Source organism: Pelobates fuscus, chromosome 2 (genome assembly GCF_036172605.1).
Source record: "Pelobates fuscus isolate aPelFus1 chromosome 2, aPelFus1.pri, whole genome shotgun sequence".
Taxonomy (NCBI): domain Eukaryota; kingdom Metazoa; phylum Chordata; class Amphibia; order Anura; family Pelobatidae; genus Pelobates; species Pelobates fuscus.
Genome location: NC_086318.1, coordinates 221,321,948 through 221,343,178, shown reverse-complemented (window position 1 = coordinate 221,343,178; position 21,231 = coordinate 221,321,948). Strand labels below are relative to the sequence as shown.

Sequence of the window (21,231 nt, the reverse complement as noted above, 5' to 3'; positions counted from 1 at the left end):
ATAATGTAGGTGTAATTTTCATATTCTCTGTGTACGTATGGAATACGTAATTTGTGGTATATATTCTTCGTTCTCTTGTAAACGTGTTCTCAGTCGGGTATTGCAAGACTATTGTCTGACTGAGACTTTGCAACTGAAAAACAATAAATAGCCTTTGTTCTTCAATGACCTGTGTCTGGAGTGTTTGGAGTGTCCTTGTTTCATCTCTGACTCGAGAATTCTTCCACAATAGTATGGCACTCGCTAGCCATGAAGGGTTCACAGCCTGCAATTCCATTAGACAACAAGCATTTACCTCTACAGAGCAGACACCATGCAGCCAGATCATGGAGGGAAGCATCAGAAGATCAGCAGTCTAACTGCACACCTGTTATAAGATCGGCCTCAACTCTTCTGCCAATGTTCTTCCTTATTTTACCTTCAGTGAGTTATATGTTACATGTGTATCATGGGGGACCAAAAAATGTTCTGTCTAAATAGTTGTCAGTCATGGACCCCTTCAAAGCAATAAATGTATTCACAAACTTTACAGAGCTTCAACATGGAGATAATTTCCATTTATACAAATATTTCTCCATGGGACTACATTAAGACCTAAAAAGAGGAATTTAACAATAAACATATTCTCAATATCCAGAGCCAGTTGGTTGAATGTTGTGTGTTTGGGGGAAGGTGAAAGCTGTATGGGAAAATGCTTAGTGTGTCTGTGTGGCAACTGAGTGTGCCTGAATGGTGTGTATGCAGGGGAGTCTGAGTGTGGGTGATTGTTGTGTATATATGCCCCCCCTTGCTCCTGCTAACCATCCTGGTGAGACCGGTAGAGGAGCTCCATTGTCTTTACAAATATTAGATACACACCACTTAAAGAATGCCCTTGTGGTTCTGGTGCTCAGTTAATGAGTCACAGCTCTGGCTGTGTTGCTCAGTCTTCCAGGAGTGCCAGGGGGACTGTGGGGCTGCACTTAAGTGGTCTTTACCTAATATTGGTACAGGTCACGCTCCGTGTACCAACAGGGCTGTGCAGGGAGATCTTTTGATGCATGTCTGTGAATCTGCTTAATAATTAAAGACATTCATATAACCTGTTTTTAATTACTTGTGTTAACAGTTATTACACATGTATTCCTTGCTTAGTATAATGTACATCATTTTGTACACTGGGTATCCTAGCAGTGAAATATACAATCATCAACTTTATTAGTTATATAAGGTGTCTGTAGTAGTAATGCTATAGTTAAGGTTACCCATTGCAAACATCATCTTACCAAGCTTGTTTATCTACTACAATGGCCAATATAAATTCCCTTCAGATATATAGAGGTAGAAGATCACGCCTGTGTCTTCCACCCAATCCTTGCATTGTCTTAACTCCCAACAGAAAAACAAAACAAAAAAAAACATAACACAAGATATGAACATCACAAAAAGGAGAAATACAAGCCTTTTCCAATGGTTCTCATGTAATTATAGACCCTTATAGTCACATTATTTAAAAGATTAAATGTGGATTCGAGAAGGATTTGTGGAATTTGAGTTGTTGTCTCATTTAGTAACCTGTGAAATAAATATGAGCTGGGCATACATTAAAGCCTTGATTTTATATCTTTATATAAGTTTTTCAATCGATCAAAATCTCTTAGTAAAAAGTTAGAAATTATTGCTCCGCAGAAGTCACCATTAAAGTCTATGGGAACTCTTGTAGATAAATCATATTAAAAGTTTTTTTTCTAACAGAATGGAATAATTTTTGATTCAAATTAATTAAATCAAGGCCAGATTGCAGTCATTTTAAAAGTTTATCCAAAAACATTGAGCCCTAACTTGACAATCATCTCAAATACACACACACATTCACAATTCCCCCCCACCCAACTTGTCCCCTCCCCCCCACACACACACATACATACACACAAAATCACATATATACACACACACAAACAATTACATGCATACACACGCAATCAATCACAGACCCACACACACACACACACATACATTTACAGGCCTATACACACAATCATAGATATACTAACACACAATCACAGACATATACACACAATCACATACATGCACATGATCACAGATACACACACACACATAATCACAGATATACACATACATAATCACAAACTTACACACACACATAATCACCCCCCACACACACAGTCACTGACAAAACATACACAGAAATCACCTACACACACATTTAGCACTGAAGAGGTCCATCCAAGCTTTCCTACCTTGCTCTGGGAGGGCTGAAATGGATCCTCTGATGGCTAGAGGTTGCTGCTGGGCTGTGCTCTTCCTGCAGTGATGCCGATGCTGGGATGACATCATATGCCGGCGGCCGGCTCACTGCAGGGCACAAGAGGGAGCTATCCAGCAGGAGCACAGAATGTAGTGGGCTCCCTTCCTCGTTAGCTGCCTGGTGTACCGGCATCGTAGTCGGTAACCAGGCCGCATGCAGCTTGTGGCCTGGACACCCCTGACCTACAGCATGCCATTGGTCAATCTAGAAGTTTATAACAAGCCAAACCATTTTATTGCTGCATGTATTCTTCAAACTGTAGCAGCACAATCAACAAGTACACCACACAGTGGGTTGTGAGAATATATTAGTGTTGCAGAATATTTTTACATAAAATGTAAATCTATGTGGTAGACATGTGCTGTTTGGGCCATTGTGCATGCTGGATATGTGTGGGCATGTGGTAGCAAATACTATACAACACCTGAGTTTTTTTTATTTTAATGTTTTCATCCCATTCACATTATTATATAATTGAATGAAGTCAAATAATAACAAATAAATCTCTGTTTTGTTGTGTTGTTCCACTTATTTCTTTAAATGTTGATTGCAAGACTGATGAACTAGAATAAAAAAAATTAAGAAAATTAACACTTAAATATCATTGTTTGCCTTTTGCACAAACAAACACACACTCACTATTCTCAAACGGCCTAAAACAAAGGATCCAAGCAGGTGACACAAAAGAATAACCAACAAATAAGCAAATGCTATTATTAATATTTTTTCTCTCTTCATACTGCAGAGAGGTAGTGTATAATGTTGAACCTTAGAAGCTACTGTGTCATCTACAGCCATTGCAAAGAAAGGAAGGACATCGCTGTTGGAGTAAATAGCAGTTTGAGTAGGGAATGTCATCAATGGTTTCTCAGAAATAATACAGGCTCCAATTTATCATACTTATTTTTGTCTTTTTTCTTTACAGACAAGATTGTAAGCTTGCTTGACCAGGGCCTTCCTCTCCCCTTTCTCTAATTGTAAAACAACTATGGAATATGTTGTCAATGTATAAAAAATACTACTATTATAGTTCTAGTTGGATTATTTGCGAAACATTTTCTTGGTAGTTTATTTTTTTGTTTGTTTGTTTGTTTCTTGTGCCAACATTTTTCACATCTCTTTGCCAGCTGTGATCTCTTTGCCAGCTGTGATTGCTGAGTTTTCCTTTTACAGATTGCAGTCTTTGACACCTTGAACATTTTCCAAATATTTCCTGAGCTCAGCCTTTTTGATTATTTATGTAACCAAACTATGCATGTGTCTGTATTATACAGTTATACATATTACTTACACATCTATATCTGTCTATTCAATATATACATATCTATTTGTATTAGTCTGTCTATCAATCTATATTTATATTAGAGTCATTATCGTTCTGCAAAGATTAATCCATTAATCCATGTGCTGGCCTTACCCAAGGTACCCAGAATATTACTATGACCCACCAATCATATCTACATCTGCTGCTGTATCCATAATAAGGAGAAGCATGTACTTTATTTGAGGGCATCTTTGGAGCTGTTTAAGCAATAAGTAAAAAAGCTGCCCCTGTATTTTTCTCAAAGTTTAGGGCCTAACAATATGGGGTATTCGACAAAGTGTGGGATTTAACAGAGTAAAATGAGGAAATTACAACAGCATCAATTGTTTTCCCTATTACTGAGCTGTTCTATGTGTATTTGAGCTCTGACCACACTTTTTGGATCAAGCGCATCTCCATATTCAGGTACCCAGAGTTACCATCTGAGTTACTATATTATCAAGTTATCATTATTAAATGTATACATGTATCTCCCATGTAAAGATTAGATTGGAAGCCACTGATATTGGAGTACTTTGGCATGTGGTAGGACTAATAAAGTGATTACTATTGTCCTAGTAGAAAACATATATAACGTATGTAATTCTAATAAATGTTGGTATAAACCCGACCTACATATTATCACATGTATTAAAAGTAACAAATTAGAGGTTTTACAGAGAGGTACACTTTTATATTAATATATATGCCTGTGCCTTTTCTCCCCCCTTCAAATCTAATTGCTTCCTATATCGGACATTGCTTTGTGTTCTCTTGAGATGAACGAAAGCACATCCTGTTTTGCATTACCTCAGCTTGTTTCAAAATGATTGTCTCTGAGTTGCTTTCATTAACTGCCTTGAACACTCCTGAAACAAATGACAAATTAACACACAGAAAGGCACAGTGATAAGCGTTAAGATTGCAATATGTGAATACAGAACACAGAATACAAGCAGCAAGTCCATTTTTAAAACTAACAGTATGACAAATAAATCTTGATAATTAACTTCTTCCCTCCCAACAGAGAGTATACACGGGCTGCAAAATTTAAAATGATTTATTTATTTATTTACAGTTTTGTAAATTAAAATTTACTCCAAAATGCCTATTAAGGGTGGTATCTAGTAAGATTTTTATTTAACATATGAGTTCGTATTAAAGGAAAGTGGCCAGAGGAGTTGGTGACGGAGTTTGACTTGGGATTACACAACCTACGGTCCCTAGATGTTTTGAACAACAACACCCATGTTTCTTTGAATAAAACAGATAGCCAGGGAATCATGGGTGATAGCCAGGGAATCATGGGAGTTAAAGTTCAAAACATCTAGGGGGCCACAGGTTGTGCAGGCCTGGCACTAGAGGAATGGCTATCCCCAGCCTTGGGTCTTTATTTGGTTGAAGGGTGGGATTAGATTTCTTAGGAACATTGAACTTGAAGTGCCTCTGGTCCTAGCCATGGAAATTAGAAAATTAGATTCCACATTAGAAAAGCTTGTGGATATAAAGATCCCTGCAGGTATTTGTAAAAGGAAATTTACTTGATACTGGCATGTTTCTCATGCACAGATGGGTAATCACAGATTTAGTAGATAACTAATTTAGTATCACTACGCCCTAGCATGTTTTAGTGGGTTAAGGCTCATTTATAAAGAGGTTTATAAAGAAACACATAGCTCTCTAGTGTCCCTATTGTGGAGGGACAGTTCATTTTTTGGGCCCAATCCTCTGTCTCTCTTTTCAATCCTTATGTCCCCTTTTTTTTAGAAACTCAATAATGTTGGTGTTTCTGAGTGTATAACAGAGCTCCACAGCAATAAATCTCAAAATACACCCCTACTCATACCCCTAAAATGAAAGAGTCCCAATTTTTCCTTTTAAATTTTAAAATGACTGGAAACATATAGAAAGCTTAATACTTACTGCAAGCATTTTCCAGGCGAATCAAACAATTTAGAAAATCATCAAATGTTATCTGGTAGTTTTCATCAGCGTATCGCAGGACCACAAGTTGCAAAACAAGGTTATTCAATTGAAATCCTGATAGGTAAGAGTGAATTAAATATGTTTAATGAGACTAATAAATTGTATTGCTCTTCGTGAAGAAGAAACTTATCAGAATATATAAGGTCATTTCGATTGTGGTTGAAAAAAAAAAAAACAACTCCCACCCCTCAACAAAACTACTTTAAACTACTTCCCAAGGAGAACAGTCCTGTCAAAAACAGTCCTGCTCTGCATACTTAAAGGACCACTCTAGTGCCAGGAAAACATACTTGTTTTCCTGGTACTAGAGTGCCCTGAGGGTGCCCCCACCCTCAGGGTCCCCTTCCCGCCCGGCTCTGGAAAGGGGAAAGTGTTTAATACTTACCTTTTTCCAGCGGTGGGCGGAGAGCTCTCCTCCTCCGATCCTCCTCTTCTCCTCCCCGTCGGCTGAATGCGCACGCGCGGCAAGAGCTGCGCGCGCATTCAGCCGGTCACATAGGAAAGCATTCATAATGCTTTCCTATGGACGCTTGCGTGCTCTCACTGTGATTTTCACAGTGAGAATCACGCAAGCGCCTCTAGCAGCTGTCAATGAGACAGCCACTAGAGGAAATAGGGGAAGGCTTAACCCATTCACAAACATAGCAGTATCTCTGAAACTGCTATGTTTATGAAAAAATGGGTTAACCCTAGAAGGACCTGGCACCCAGACCACTTCATTAAGCTGAAGTGGTCTGGGTTCCTAGAGTGGTCCTTTAACCTTCCAGTGCCTTGCCCATTGCTACTGCCTTTCTGTTTTCTGTTTAGATTAAATGCCTCCTATCAAAGATAATTGGGGTAGCATGGTTAGCAAATCAGCTGTTGGCCCTTCTGGCAGTAGCCCATGAAACAATCTGTTCAAGCTGCAAATGGCCTTTTTGTGCAGTGTAAGTAACCCTGTTCCCCTGTTCACACTGCACGTACAACATATAGGTTTGACAGATGAAGGCTGTTGATGATGCAAGGTGTAACAGAGATTTATGTATGCCAAAGAGAATCAGCCTCTATTTCCATCAACTCATTAGCCACCAATGCAGAATTGTGTGAGGCTGTATCTCACAACCCATGTATGCTAACGTAACATCCTGGAGTGCAATTGTCCCCTCTTGCAGGTCCTCACATGGTGGTACCAATCCTAAAGAAACTTTTCTTGCAACCTTCTGTCTAAGATATTTAGTTAGCTATTCCCACAATATTACCTGCTGCTTTTAAAGCCAATCGAAGTTCATATGAAGACATAGTTCCTGACTTATCAGTGTCAAATTGCAAAAATATAGCCTGAAAATAAATAAAATGCCAAAATATTAATAAAGCAGTTGCTCAAAATATCGTTTTTCCTCTTTACAAATCAATGGTAAGATCCCACCTTGAATAAGCGGTGCAATTTTGGGCACCAGTTTTAAAGAAGGATATTGCAGAACTAGAAAAGTGCAGAGGTGAGCTACAACATTAATAAGGGGGATGGAAAACATTAGTTATGAAGAAAGGCTAAAAAAAAAACTGGATTTGTTTAGCACTATGCAAATATATACAGGGTCAGTAGTACAAACCATTATGTGCTAATCGGGTTATTAGCAGGAATATACACGAGATACGTGGTCACCTAAAAATAGTTGTCCTATCAGATATTATAGATTATTTTATAAAAAGGCTTGAATGTTTTTTTTCATGAACAGAATATTCAAGGATATAATTGATATACCGTATATACTCGAGTATAAGCCGAGTTTTTCAGCACATTTTTTGTGCTGAAAAACCCCAATTCGGCTTATACTCGAGTCAATAGTCTGTATTATGGCAATTTTCATTGCCATAATACAGACTGGGGGCTGCAGAGATGTTACTTACCTCTCCTGCAGCTCCTGTCAGCTCCCTCCTCCTCCGCGCCGTCCGTTCAGCACCTCGGTCAGCTCCCAGTGTGGCTCTCGCGAGACTTACAGTGTGAGCTGACAGAGGGAACTGACTGGACGGCGCGGAGGAGGAGAGAGCTGACAGGAGCTGCAGGAGAGGTAAGTAACATCTCTGCAGCCCCCACAGCCCCCCCACTGAACTACCAACCCCACTGGACCACCAGGGAAGGAGCCCCCCTCCCTGGCCAGCTAGCAAGCAGGGAGGGGGGACGAAACAAAAATAAATTAATAATAAAATAATAATTACAAAAAAATAACATTACAAATAATAAATAAATAATAAAAAAATATGAAAATAATAAAAAATAATAATAAGTAAATAAAAAAAAATAATGAAAAAAAAATATTAAAATTATGTAAAAAAAAATAATAAAATTGCCCACCCCCCCTCCCCCAAGGCTCTGCAACACACACATACACACACACACACACTGCATTCATACACACTGCACTCATACACACACACACTGCACTCATACACACACACACTGCACTCATACACACACACTGCATTCATACACACACACTGCACTCATACACACTGCATTCATACACACACTGCACTCATACACACACGCTGCACTCATACACACACGCTGCACTCATACACACACGCTGCACTCATACACACACGCTGCACTCATACACACGCTGCACTCATACACACGCTGCACTCATACACACACACGCTGCACTCATACACACGCTGCACTCATACACACACGCTGCACTCATACACACACGCTGCACTCATACACACACGCTGCACTCATACACACACGCTGCACTCATATACACACGCTGCATTCATATACACACACACTGCATTCATACACACACGCTGCATTCATTATATACACACACTGGAAATAAATATTCAATTAATATAATTTTTTTAGGATCTAATTTTATTTAGAAATTTACCAGTAGCTGCTGCATTTCCCACCCTAGTCTTATACTCGAGTCAATAAGTTTTCCCAGTTTTTTGGGGTAAAATTAGGGGCCTCGGCTTATATTCGGGTCGGCTTATACTCGAGTATATACGGTATATGTAAACAGGTTGTTGATCCATGGAGAAATCTGATTTCCTTATGCAGTCAAGAAGGTATATTTTTCCCATTTTGTGGCATAATTCACTACAATTGCTGCAAATGTTTTTGTTTCCTTCTTTCGGGTCAAATGCATCAAAGAATGGACTTCAGGGTTAAACTCGATGGACTTTAATCTTATCTCAGCCTAGACAGCTATGTAACTATGCTGTGTGTATTAAATTAGCTGTCGTGGTTACGGTTTATTTATATAAGAGTAAATTAGAATCTATCAGTGCTGGTAACTGATTAACAAAATTTGTTTGACTTTCATCTGGGATTTTGAGATAGTTTTCCAATCAATCACAATCCAAAATGCATAGACTATTTCAATCTCAATAATGCTGCTGAATTTAGAAAGCCCAACAAGCTGAAAAAAATGTTTTGTATTATTTTATTTTTACATCACAGGGTGAGCTTTATAGACAGCCAAGTGCATTAATGGTTTGAATTGGTGACATATTTCTCAGTGATTTGAAGGTGTCATTCTGCTTGGTGTCTGTATGTAAAACTATCGAACACTGCACAAAAGGAGTTTAACCCCTCTGCTTTTGGAGGTGTAACTCCACCTCTGGCAGTGTCATGAGGATTTCCTTTAACCTAGCCCAGAGCTTGAGTTCCAGGCTGGCTAATGTCAATTATGTGCATATTTTGATTCATATACTGAGAGTGATTAGCTGGCACTCCCAGTCAATGAATGAGCGGAAGGATGGCATAGATATGGCTTCTGCAGCTCTGCACAAGCTGATGTCAGAGATCTGCCAACAAATGTGATCAGGAGCCTGGGGGATCCAGGTAAGAGGGCAAACACTTGCAAACCAGCTTGTGCTTGTCCATTACTGGGGAATGGGTCCCGGTTACTCCTAATATAATAACTACTACAGCTGACAGTGCTTATGGTGGTTGGAGTAACCTATCAACCTGTTATGATCCACGTAGGCTTGCAGTGTTTCTGTGATCCATTAAATAGTTTAACATTGCTATTTCAAGTATTGTACACATTTCATTTCAGGTCATCCCTACACAGGATGGCATTGTTTGTGTTTATGATTCTATACTTTCCAACTTTAAATATGGATGCCTTACTCTACACCTGGACAACGATCTCTAAAACCTGCCTGTGCTTAACAAGAAAAACATCTCAAGAATCGATCTATTGCTATGCTTACATGACAGTTTTGTTTTAAATTGTAAACATGGAATCTGGCCACTAGAAGGCAGCATTATACAATGGCCAGTTTCAAGTGTGAACAGCGGCCCAGGTAATAAATTGAACACTCTTAAAATAAATTGAACACTTTTAAAATAAATAACTTGAGAGTGTTCCTTGTTCTCATTTAGGGGCTCACGTTATTAAATGAAGAAACTTAAAAAAGGTCTGTAGCAGCCACTCTGCTTTCCATGACAGCATTAGGGTTGATTCTATTTGTAATATCCAATGTTTCTAATAGAGCACTAAAAAAACCAATACTTCTCTATGGGAAGCATTAGCAATGTTCAGCTTCACCATGCTGTGACCTTCAATGACCTTCAATATTTCAAATTCTTAAGGAGGAAGTGACTTTGGTCTATCTGACAGCCACTAGAAGCATGTTTTCAAACACATGTAGATGGCAATGTTTTACATTGTCAGAAAAAAGGTACAGCACATTTGCAGCAAAGCCACTATATTAAAATGTAGTGGTTTTGGTACCAGGGCCGGTGTAAGGATTTTTTGGCAACACAGGTGAAGAATCTTCACCTATGTTTCTTTTAACCCCATTTTTTATTTTCTTCCTCCGGTTTGTGTTTCTGATCCACTCTTTTGATTGTTTGTTTGTGTTCTCCCTCCAAATCGCCTTTGTGTGTATCCTCCAAGCCCATCTTTGTGTCTCCCCCAAGTCTCTCTGTGTATCTCTTTCTCCCCAAGCTCCTCATTGTGTATCTTCACCCCATCCCCTCTGTGTGCCTCCTTCTCCATCAGTCCCTTTTTGGGTATCATTCTCCACCATCCCCTCTGTGTATCTCATTCTCCCTCAGCCTCTATAGTGTGGCCAGCCGGACCATGATCTTCTGTATACTCTCCTGTTTGTTGCTCTCAGGGAGCATTCTGTTTGACCAGGTGGAGGATAAAGATTCAATTTTGAGTGATCTCTCTTTTCATATTTATTTATTTATTTAAAAGTTCATATTGCACAATTTAAAATGTACTCATACTGTAGCCCCATGTAGCCAAAAGCGCAGCTTAAGCGGAACAGGGCCTTGACAGGGGTTAGGAGGCGGGCCCAGGAGGAACAGATAGGACAGGTGGGTTATGGGATATGTGGGTTTGGCTATTTAAGGGAGGAGCCATTTTGTGAGGTTCACTTTTAATTTCCTACCCGGTTTAGTTTGTGTGCATCCCTGTGCTCTCTAAACTTGCTGGGTAGGGCTTTTCTCTTTTGTCTCCTCTGCAGGGCCATGGATGTCGTGGAGAAGCTTTTGGAGGGGATCAGGACAGCGGCGCGGCAACAAGGAGCGGAATGGGTGCAGGCCCAGCTGGGCCCGGTCCTTGCTGCGGCGGCGGGACGTGAGGCCGGAGATTCGCGCCCGGCGCGGGCCAGGAGGCCCCCGATGCGTTTGAGCCCAGGTGGAGAACCGGAGGTCGGTGGCACGGGAGTGCAGGAGGCAGCCAGTGGAAGTCGCAGCAGGCCCAGGAGCTGCCTGGTCGAGGCTCTGCCTCCCAGTGTGCGGCCGGGGCTTCGACGCGGTGAGTCTAGACGGGCGGCTGCCCTGGACGTCGCTGACGCACCCCCTAACATGGATGGGGTCGTGCGCGGAGCAGGATCCAAAATGACGGCCGGACGGCCTGGTGCGGGGCCTGGCGGGGTCTCGGCCCAGGAGGGCACCCCCATCGGTCTTGGCGGTGGACAGCAGCACGCGGACTGGGACGGTCCGCGACGGGCCCAACGTACAGCAGGCAAGTGCAGGTGGCCCTTCCGGGGGTCCCCTTGGCGTGGTGGGCAGTCGGGGAGTGAGGCCCGATTCCAGGGAGCGGGTGGATGGGGGGGGGGGTAGGCGAGCGACCCAAGGGGAACGGGGGTCGGGCGGAGGGCCCCTGGGAGAGGTGCGGGATGCTGCGCAGGGGTCTGGCGGGGTGCAGACTAGGCAGGCTTTGGTGGGGGAGGGTGGGGGGTCCCTCGGTAGTTCGCTTGCGGGGCGGAGGGTGGGGCCCGCGGGTCCGGTGGATGTTGGGAGGGCGGTAGAGGGTAAGGGGAAAGGAAAGGCTCCGAGGCCCGGTCGGTCGGGGATAGCTGTCTCCGGGAGCGGGGTGCCACCGTCCGCGTCCGTAGAGGGCCCCGGGGGAGGTGTCTCTGGTCTGGGTTCTGTAGGAGCAGGGGTAGGTCGGGCTGCAGCGGGGTTGGGGCGCGGGGCAGGAAACGGGGGGGGCGGGTCTAGTTCAGAGTCTGGTAGTGCTAGCCCCTCGCCAGTTAGGGCCCCCAGGACGCGCAGACGGAGGCCACAGCGCAGGCGCGCAACGTCAGGGAGTTCGGCAGGGTCCGGGTCCCCCAGGTTGCATCGACGGGGGTTGGCATCTAGGGGTGACGGTAGGAGTCGTAGTCCACGTGGCAGGGCTCTCCGGGCCTTTGGGGCGCGCCGGCGGGAGGACACCCGGCGGGAGGCTTTGGCGGTTGGCAGGCGCTCCCCGGTTCGGGACGGGAAGGTAGTGGGGGAACAGTACGCCCTGCCCAGGACTTCTTCTCCTCTTTCCAGGTCCCGGAGTCGCTCCTCCTCAGAGTTTTCCAGCCACCGGGTGGGCTCCCTGGTTGGCGGGACATCGGCGGATGTCGCTCATCCTGGACGGGCAGTGACGGACTGCGCAGCCCCGGGTATCCTCGGCTCCAGGGGTTTGGCTGGTGAGTCTACTGAATCGCTACAGTCCAGTGCACTAGTGCAAACACTGCAGTCACTACTCCACTCACTGGGAGCGGGGGGTGGTACACAGGGTAGCGTAGGGCAGGTGTGGACGCAAGGGGGAGGCGAGGTGGGGTCCGGTTTAAGGACCCCAGCGGCAGTTGCGGGCGGGGAAGCCGTGTCGGCTTCCAGCGTGGGCGAGGCGGGAAGCGAACGGGCGGAGTTGACGGGTGGGGTGACGGACGCGGCGAGGCAGCATGCGTATGTGTCCTTCGCGGGCCCGCTGGGGGTGCACCTCAAGCAGGAGGTGAAAGATAAAATCTGGAAAGGGGAATTTTGCGAGATCTTCTCTCTTCTTCCCTTGGAGGACTTTCTTGACCTCAAGGAGGAGGACAAGAAGGATGAGAAGAAGGAGGAGGAGGAGAAACGGCGGAGGTATCGCAAGATACCGAAGTCTTTTGGTAACTGGCTAAGGGCATTCTGTATCCTTGCCAGCGTAATCGGGGAAAAGTCGCCGGGCTCCTGCTCGTCCCTGTTTTGCTACTTGGACGGCATATGGGAGGCATACCGCACCTATGGCGGATTGGCATGGTGGCGGTATGATGAGCAGTTCCGGCAGCGGCTGGCGGCGAATCCAGGCATGCGGTGGGACCAGATGGACCTGCCTCTCTGGATGAAGCTCATGATGGCGCAGAAGGCGCAGCCCTTTCAGCACGCGGCTGGCGCTAAGGGTCAGTCCTCCTCGTCGGCCGCCTCGCAGAAGGGCTTATGCTGGCTCTTTAATGAGGGTCAGTGCAAGTGGGGCGCAGCCTGCCGCTTCAAGCACGAGTGCTCGGGCTGCGGTGGGGCTCATGGGCTCCAACGATGTTTCAAGAAAGGGAAGTCCGGGGGGACGGGAGCCTCTGCCGCGGTTGGCGGCGGAGGGTCTCCCACTACCTCGGGGGCTAACCCCGGTGAAACTAGACGCGATGGAGCCCTGGCTAAGCCGCTACGGTAACAGGGCAGACGCGGAGCTGCTTCGGGCGGAGTTTGGGCAAGGGTTTGTCATTCCTTTTCGGGAGAGGGGCGGCACTGCGTGCCCTCATAATCTCAAGTCGGTGGTGGAGTTTCCAGAGGTGGTTCGGGAGAAGCTAGACAAGGAGGTGCGGTTGGGCAGGATGGCGGGGCCTTTCTCGGCCCCGCCGCTGGAGGGCCTTAGGGTCTCTCCCCTCGGGGTGGTCCCCAAGAAAGAAACAGGGAAGTTTCGGCTCATTCACCATCTTTCTTATCCTAAAGGGGAGTCGGTGAATGACGACATTGATAGGGAGCTCTGCTCGGTCTCTTATGCATCATTTGACCAGGCGGTCGAGCTGGTGAGGAGAGCCGGGCGTGGTGCGTTGATGGCCAAGGTGGATATCGAGGCTGCTTTTAGATTGCTTCCGGTACACCCGGCGTGTCACCACCTGTTGGGGTGCTTCTTCGAAGGGGGCTACTTTGTGGATTTGTGCCTTCCCATGGGGTGTTCCATTTCGTGCTCTTACTTTGAGAAGTTTAGTTCATTTCTCGAGTGGGTGGTGCGGATGGAAGCGGGAGATAGAGCGGTGGTGCACTATCTGGATGATTTCCTGTGTGTGGGGCCGGCCGGCTCTCCCGCGTGCCAGCACTTGTTAGGTACTATTCAATGGGTGGCGGGCTGCTTTGGGGTGCCACTGGCGGCGGATAAAACTGAGGGCCCGACTGAGTGCCTTAGTTTCCTGGGTCTGGAGATCGATTCAGTGCGGGGGGAATGTCGGCTGCCACTAGCGAAACTGGAAGGGTTGCGCGGCGTGGTGGCCGAGGTGCGTCGGGCACGGAAGGTGACCCTGCGCCGACTGCAGTCGCTGGTTGGCATGCTCAATTTCGCCTGTAGGGTGATACCCATGGGTAGGGTGTTTAGCCGCAGCTTGTCGGCGGCTACCGCGGGGATTCGTTCCCCTCACCATTTCATACGGGTATCTTCATCCATGCGGGCAGACTTGGTGGTGTGGTACCTTCCTCAGGGACTTTAACGGGACAGGTGTTCTTTCGGCAAGGGGGCGTGTCGACAGCCGAGCTGGAGCTGTATACCGACGCGTCGGGTAGCGTGGGTTTTGGGGCCTACTTCAGCGGGAGCTGGTGTGCAGAAAAGTGGCCGGAGGCGTGGGGGCAGGGCCCCCTCATACGTAACCTGGCTTTTCTAGAGCTGTTCCCACTGGTGGTGGCATTGGCTCTGTGGGGGGACCGGTTGAGGGACCGGAAGGTAGTTTTCTTCTCGGACAACATGTCCGTGGTGCACGCGGTTAATAATCAGTCTGCGGCATCGAAGCCGGTGGTGACACTGCTGAGTCGCTTTGTTTTGTTGTGCATGTCCCTGAATGTGGTCTTTCGCGCGCGCCATGTGCCAGGGTACTTGAATGAGGTAGCTGACACTCTGTCTCGTTTTCAGTGGTCCCGGTTTCGAATGATGGCCCCGGAGGCTCAGGACATGGGTCAACCGTGCCCGGTCGAGATGTGGCAGCTAGGAGCGTCCTGCTTGGCGGACTCGTGAAGGCTTCGCTGGCGCCGGCCACATGGGCCGCATACAGTAAGGTCTGGAGTTCATGGGAACGTTCCTGGGGCGGGCTGGGCCGAGGGGTGCGAGGGGAGCCGCCTCTGGATGCCTTCTTGTGGTTTACCTTTCAGTTACTGGCGGGGGGCGCCTCCCCGGCGGTGATTGACAGGAACATGGCAGCAATGGCGTTTTGGTTCAAGCTCCATGGGGGCGCGGACCTTACCAAGGCGTTCATTGTCAGGCAAGCGCTCAAAGGGTATCGGAGGGCTCGGAGGGCCCCCGACGCTAGGCGCCCAGTGTCGGTGCATGTGCTGGAGGGGCTTGTTCAGGTGCTGCCCAACATTTGTTTCAATGCATTTGAGGTGTCGCTATTCCGGGTGGCATTTCTTTTGGCTTTCTTTGGGGCGTTTCGCGTCGGGGAGTTGGTGAGCAACACCCGGGCGGCCACGGGGGGCCTGCAGTTGTCCGGGGTACGTATACTGGGTGGGAAGCTGGTGGTCCACTTGGCTAGGTCCAAGACGGATGTGGAAGGTAAGGGCCGGGACGTTACGCTGGGGGCTCTGCCGGGCTCGGCACTGTGCCCAGTAGCTGCGGTGTCGGAGTATTTGGATCGGAGGCCCGCGGTCGGCGGGTCCCTGTTGGTACACGCGGATGGCTCGTCGCTTTCCCGCTTCCAATTTCAGAAAGTTTTCAGTCTGGGTCTGGGTCGGATGGGACTGGATGCCGGCACATACGGTACCCATTCCTTTCGTATTGGGGCGGCCACGGAGGCCGCGCGTCTGGGTTTGGGGGACGAGGTAGTCAAGCGGATTGGGAGATGGGAATCTGTTAGGTTCCGCTCATATGTACGCTTGTGTCTGTTGGAACACTAAGGGGCCTTGGGGCGGCCTTGGGGCGGCCTTGGGGGTACGGGTGGTTTTTATCCTGTGTTTTTCTTTCTTCCCCAGGCCGGGTTGCTTGGATCGTGGGTCATTCCTTCGTTTTCTGGGCTGGAAGGAGGGCTGCAGCTCGAGCTCAAGGCCAGCAGCTGGGCTTTCCGGAAGGCCAGCTTGTGGTGCGCTGGTTGGGGTATCGGGGCTTCTGCTGGGGGGACGTCTGCGGGGCAATATTCGGAATGGTCGTAGGCGGGGCGCGGCCGGATATGCTAGTCTTACATGCAGGCGGTAATGACCTGGGCCTCACCCCGCAACGGAGGTTGGTTAAATGGATGAAGCAGGATCTTAATAGGTTGGTTGACCTGCTTCCCGGGGTGATGCTGGTATGGTCAGAGATTGTTCCGAGGCGGCGGTGGCGGTACGCTCGGGACCCGGTAGCCATTGACAGATGCAGGGGTAAGGTGAACAGCCTGATGGCGAGTTTTGTCAGGAAACTGGGGGGAGTGGTGGTAAGGCACCAGGAGCTGGAGGAGGGGTTGGCTGGGTATTACCGCTCGGACGGTGTACACCTTTCGGCAGTGGGTTGCGACCTGCTGAACTTGGGTCTGCAGGAAGGGATGCAGAGGGCGTTCCTTCTTCGGGGTGGCGGAGCTCAGACAGCTTAAGGGGTCAAGGTCTGAGCTTGTGGCGGGATAGGGAGCTGAGAGAGAGGACATAGGCTCCCTATGAGGAACGTGAGGAACATGGAGAATTTGGAATTATAGTCAATGGTGGTTTCGAGTCCTGGAGGTGGCTCAGAACCTGGTGGGGCAGGGGTATCCGGGTATACCCCTGCCATGGTTACTTATGGTTGGCACTTGTTCGGTTCAAGTTGGCGAGGTTGGAAAATGTCGTTATATATTTGTATTTGTTATGTTGGGGGTCATTGCCCTTTATTAAAAAGAAGGATACGGATGAGAGGGGCGGAAGGTGGGGGCAATGACCCATGTTTATATGTTAATTTATTTAAAGCAATATTATCGTTATATATTATATAAATTATTTAATAAAGCTGTGGACAAATTTTCCCATATACCAGAGTGTCAGTGTGTTATTGGGTTAGGTATGTGGGGGGGTTTTGTCCAAGGTTCCGCCAGCCCATACTATACACCGGCGACTATACACCGGTCAAGGGTTATTTGCTAAAGTGAGAGTTCAAAGTGTATTCTCATTTTCAGAGTGCTGAAATGAAAACATAGCTGGCTATCTCAACCTTACATTGAAATTTATTCTGAATTCACCTCAGATTCTCACTTTAGTGAAAAACCCTGTTAGATTGACTTACAGAATGATCCATATTCAGACACATGGAAATAAAAAGGAGTAGTCAACACTGTGTGTAGGGTTTAGGTGGAAGGCAAGAGAAAAAGGTTTAGCTTTGAGGTGGCTGATTTAATCGAAGAAGTTTGTTCAAGTAGTAAACATTAGAAGGAGGAGCTGAACAAAAAGGGGATAGGAGAGAGGTCAGAGATTGAATAATACAAAGGAAAACATACGTGGAGGTATCTAGGGCAAGATTGTGAAAGACAAGAATTTGAACATAGGGTATCAATAAACTGATATCAAGCGGGGTTTGTGCAGTAAGATGTTGGCATGGTGAGAAGAAATTTGAATTTGTTGGAAGGAGGGGGTTGGAAGTAAAAGCATTGAATCTCAGATTGTGAGAGATGTGGTCAGAGAAAGCAATTGTTCTGCCTGCAAAAAGTTTACTATATTAATCAGTGATAAGAGAAGGAATGAGTCAAACAGAGAAGAAAGAGAAGTAGGCCTATTCATTTAATGAAATATAAATAGTTACAACTTTTTAGAGAAATGGCCAGCGATACAGATGCAGCTAAGAAAAGAACAAGTGTCGACAGCCAGGGGGAGATTGTTTTGGGTGTAAAAAAACACAGAGAAATAATAGATGTTTTTGTTGACTTCAAAACACATAAGGTACAAGTAAAGAGAAGAATAGGACAGATAAACAGAAAGGAATTTGCCACATAAACAATGCATAATGTGAGGCAACTCGTTTTAATTTCATTCATGAATCAAGGAGAGGGGGTTTGTTTATGGGGCACATGATTTGGTGAGGAGCAAGTGCGTGGAAGGAAGAGGAATTCAGCAGAAAGACATTAATGAGAGGGAGAAAATAGAACTGAGAGAAAATGACAACATTAAAGGAACACTCCATTCACCCAGACCACTTCTGCACATTGGAGTGGTCTGGGTGCCAACTCCAACTACCCTTAACCCTGCAACTGTAATTATTGCAGTTTTCATAAACTGCAATAATTACCTTGCAGGGTTAAGTCCTCCCAGTTTTCATAAACTGCAATAATTACCTTGCAGGGTTAAGTCCTCCCAGTTTTCATAAACTGCAATAATTACCTTGCAGGGTTAAGTTCTCCCAGTTTTCATAAACTGCAATAATTACTTTGCAGGGTTAAGTCCTCCCCTAGTGGCTGTCTACTAGACAGCCACTAGAGGGCACTTCTGGGATCATAGCACAGATTATCTGCGCTATAGCGTCGCTGGACGTCCTCACGCTGTGTGAGGACCTCCAGCGTCGCTATAATCCCCATAGGTATTTTCAATGCTTTCCTATGGAGAGGTCTAATGCGCATGCGCGTGGCAGTGCCACGCATGCTCATTAGGTCTCCCCAGCCGGCGAGCGGGATCAGTCTCCCCCGCCGGCTGACGTAATGAAGGGGAGGAGCGGTGGAGGAAGAAGCAGCGACGTGGGACATGTCGCTGCCTCTGGTAAGTGACTGAAGGGGTTTTCACCCCTTCAGCAACCAGGGATGGGAGGTGGGAGGGAGAGGGGACCTGCAGTGCAAGGAAAACGGATTGTTTTCCTGGCACTGGAGAGTTCCTTTAACGTAAGAGTAGAGCTGAAAATATCAGTTGCATTTTAGGTAGTTAGAAAGGTGGAGGGAGTGTGAGATAGCAAGAGGGGTAAAGGGTGAAAGGTAAGAGGCAAGTAAGGAGTGCTAAGCAGATTGAACAAGTTGTCCAGCAAAGCATCCTAAAAGTCAAGATAATACTTAAAGTAATGCCGTGGATGTGTGTGAAGGGAATTACTATAGGGCATTTCTTTCAAATAAGAGTTGCTCAATGGTCACATTTAACACAAAACAAAACAAAAAAGAAAATGGAAGTTTAAAACTCACAATCTGCTTAAAATAAATAATTGATGAGAATAACCAATTAATGCATGTAGCTGGATGGTTTTCCTTTTAGGCATTTGGGGATAAATGTATTGTAACTAAACAGCCACTACATGTTATATGAAGAGCCAATAAAGAGCTTTTATATTATGCTTAAATCATGTCATTGCTGTAGAGTTATTCAAACAGGGGTTAATGGGGGCTGGATGACATGGTGGAAAGCTGTCATTATCCCCTTAAGGACCAAACTTCGGGAATAAAAGGGAATCATGACATGTCACACATGTAATGTGTCCTTAAGGGGTTAAAGTGGTGTTCACCTATTCCTCCCAGGAAGAACTTTCCGTAATGAAAATATCAATGGATCTTGGATCCTATTGGAACATTGGGTATCGTCCATGACTCTTGAAGGAGGAAATGTTCCTACTAACAGCTGGATCCTTATGTCTGCTCTACTGAAATGAGTGCTACTTTAGTTTACCAAATCCATTAACATGTATGCTATATATATTATACATTTCATAAAGGACATACCAAAACATTCACAAATTAATCACTTAAGGTTCACTATAAAGATATAATAATACATCTGAGAGTACTGAGCATTATTGAAATCAATCTGCAGATCACTCCCCAAAATGAAACTGTACCATTCATATATCTCTGACATATATCAAGCCTATCACACTAACCGTTCTCTTGTATCATCATCCTACACTTGTTTTAATGATTTGAATTGCTTCCATTTGGTTTATAGGACATATTTTTTACACATCCCTCTAGCCTAGAGAGTTTTGTTACTTATTATAGATTATAAATAACCCATTATGTCGTCTATGAAACATTGATAGAGATTGGTGTCCAGCATTCAAAACATCTTAGGGTTTATTCACTATATACCAAACCATAGTGAGTGGAACACTGAATTGCAAACATATCCAAACTGGAATTATAGCTGACTTGGGGAATTCTCCAAATTTGCTATGTTGCCTACATTTTGTAATCAATTTCAATTCACTGCAATGTTTTATAAATCCCATGGTCATTATACATGTCACTGATGCTCTGACTAGGGACCATGGGTGAAATCTCAAGCACATGCAATGAAAAGAATAGTGACAGAATGAAGATTAGGGAGATACCTAATTGCCAAACAGTTAAATAGTGAAACATTTTAGTAAAACCTCACTAAGCAGAAGGCTAATTGCAGTAATGTATCTGCAAAGTACAAATCTCAAAAGCTAAACTTTCAGAAAAAAATGCCCCAAAACAGCAATTAAGAATATAAGATTTTTTTTTTCTTACACTTGAATGTGTCATGGTGTTTGTATGTGCCAGTGGGTTTGTATGTATCAGTGTGTGTATCTGTATGTCAAGGTGGTGTCAGTGTGTTTGTGTGTTTCAGGGTGTGTGTGTTTATTTATGTTTCAGTGTGTATCTGAATGTGTGTATGTGTTAGTGTGTTTATACGTGTGTATCTGTGTGTGTGTAAATGTGTATGTTTATCTGTGTATGTATGTATGTGGCAGTATATGTGTGTATATGCATACACCCTGACAATCAAATACCAACATAACATGCCAACATTCCTGCAAACACAAATATTACATACAAACAAACCCCTCTATTAAAACTCCAAAATTATATACAAACACCCCTTATTTCACATACCAACACTACACACAAATGTACACCTGTATTTAAAAGCCAACACTACATACAAACACACACCTGCATTCAAACGCAAACACTACACACAGGTACACCACTGCATTCTAATGGCAACAGTACATACAATTAAGCATGTGCATGGGGAAAATTTTCCGTTTGGTTTGGCATTCCGAAATTCTTAATTTTCGCAATTCGGGACTTCAGCAATTCGGCACTTCAGCACTTCGGAACTTCGGCAACTTCGGCAGTTCGACACTTTGGAAATTCGGCAACTTCAGAACTTCGGCACTTTGGAACTTCGGTAATTTCGGCACTTCGACACTTCGGAACTTCAAAATTTCGGGACTTCGGCACTTCTATTGCAGCCGCTTAGTAGATAACTCCCGAATTCCCACGGTATTAGGGAGTTATCTACCAAAAGGCTGAAAGACCTACATTG

The 21,231-nt window shown here is 45.5% G+C and overlaps 1 protein-coding gene across 2 annotated transcripts in view; it reads right to left on the bottom strand.

The window, feature by feature from the left end:
• Positions 1-21,231, bottom strand: part of CAPN9 (calpain 9) — a 200,947-nt gene that overhangs the window by 140,043 nt on the left and 39,673 nt on the right. The window contains exons 17-20 of one of the 2 annotated variants that reach the window (XM_063443195.1): positions 6,836-6,914; positions 5,535-5,651; positions 4,422-4,480; positions 2,804-2,871 (exon numbers count right to left, since the gene is read on the bottom strand). In XM_063443195.1, coding sequence (XP_063299265.1) covers positions 2,845-2,871; positions 4,422-4,480; positions 5,535-5,651; positions 6,836-6,914 — 282 coding nt within the window. In that variant the 3' untranslated portion in view covers positions 2,804-2,844. Of the gene's footprint in view, positions 1-2,352; positions 2,872-4,421; positions 4,481-5,534; positions 5,652-6,835; positions 6,915-21,231 lie in introns of those variants that run through there. The other variant, XM_063443194.1, reaches the window with a different exon arrangement.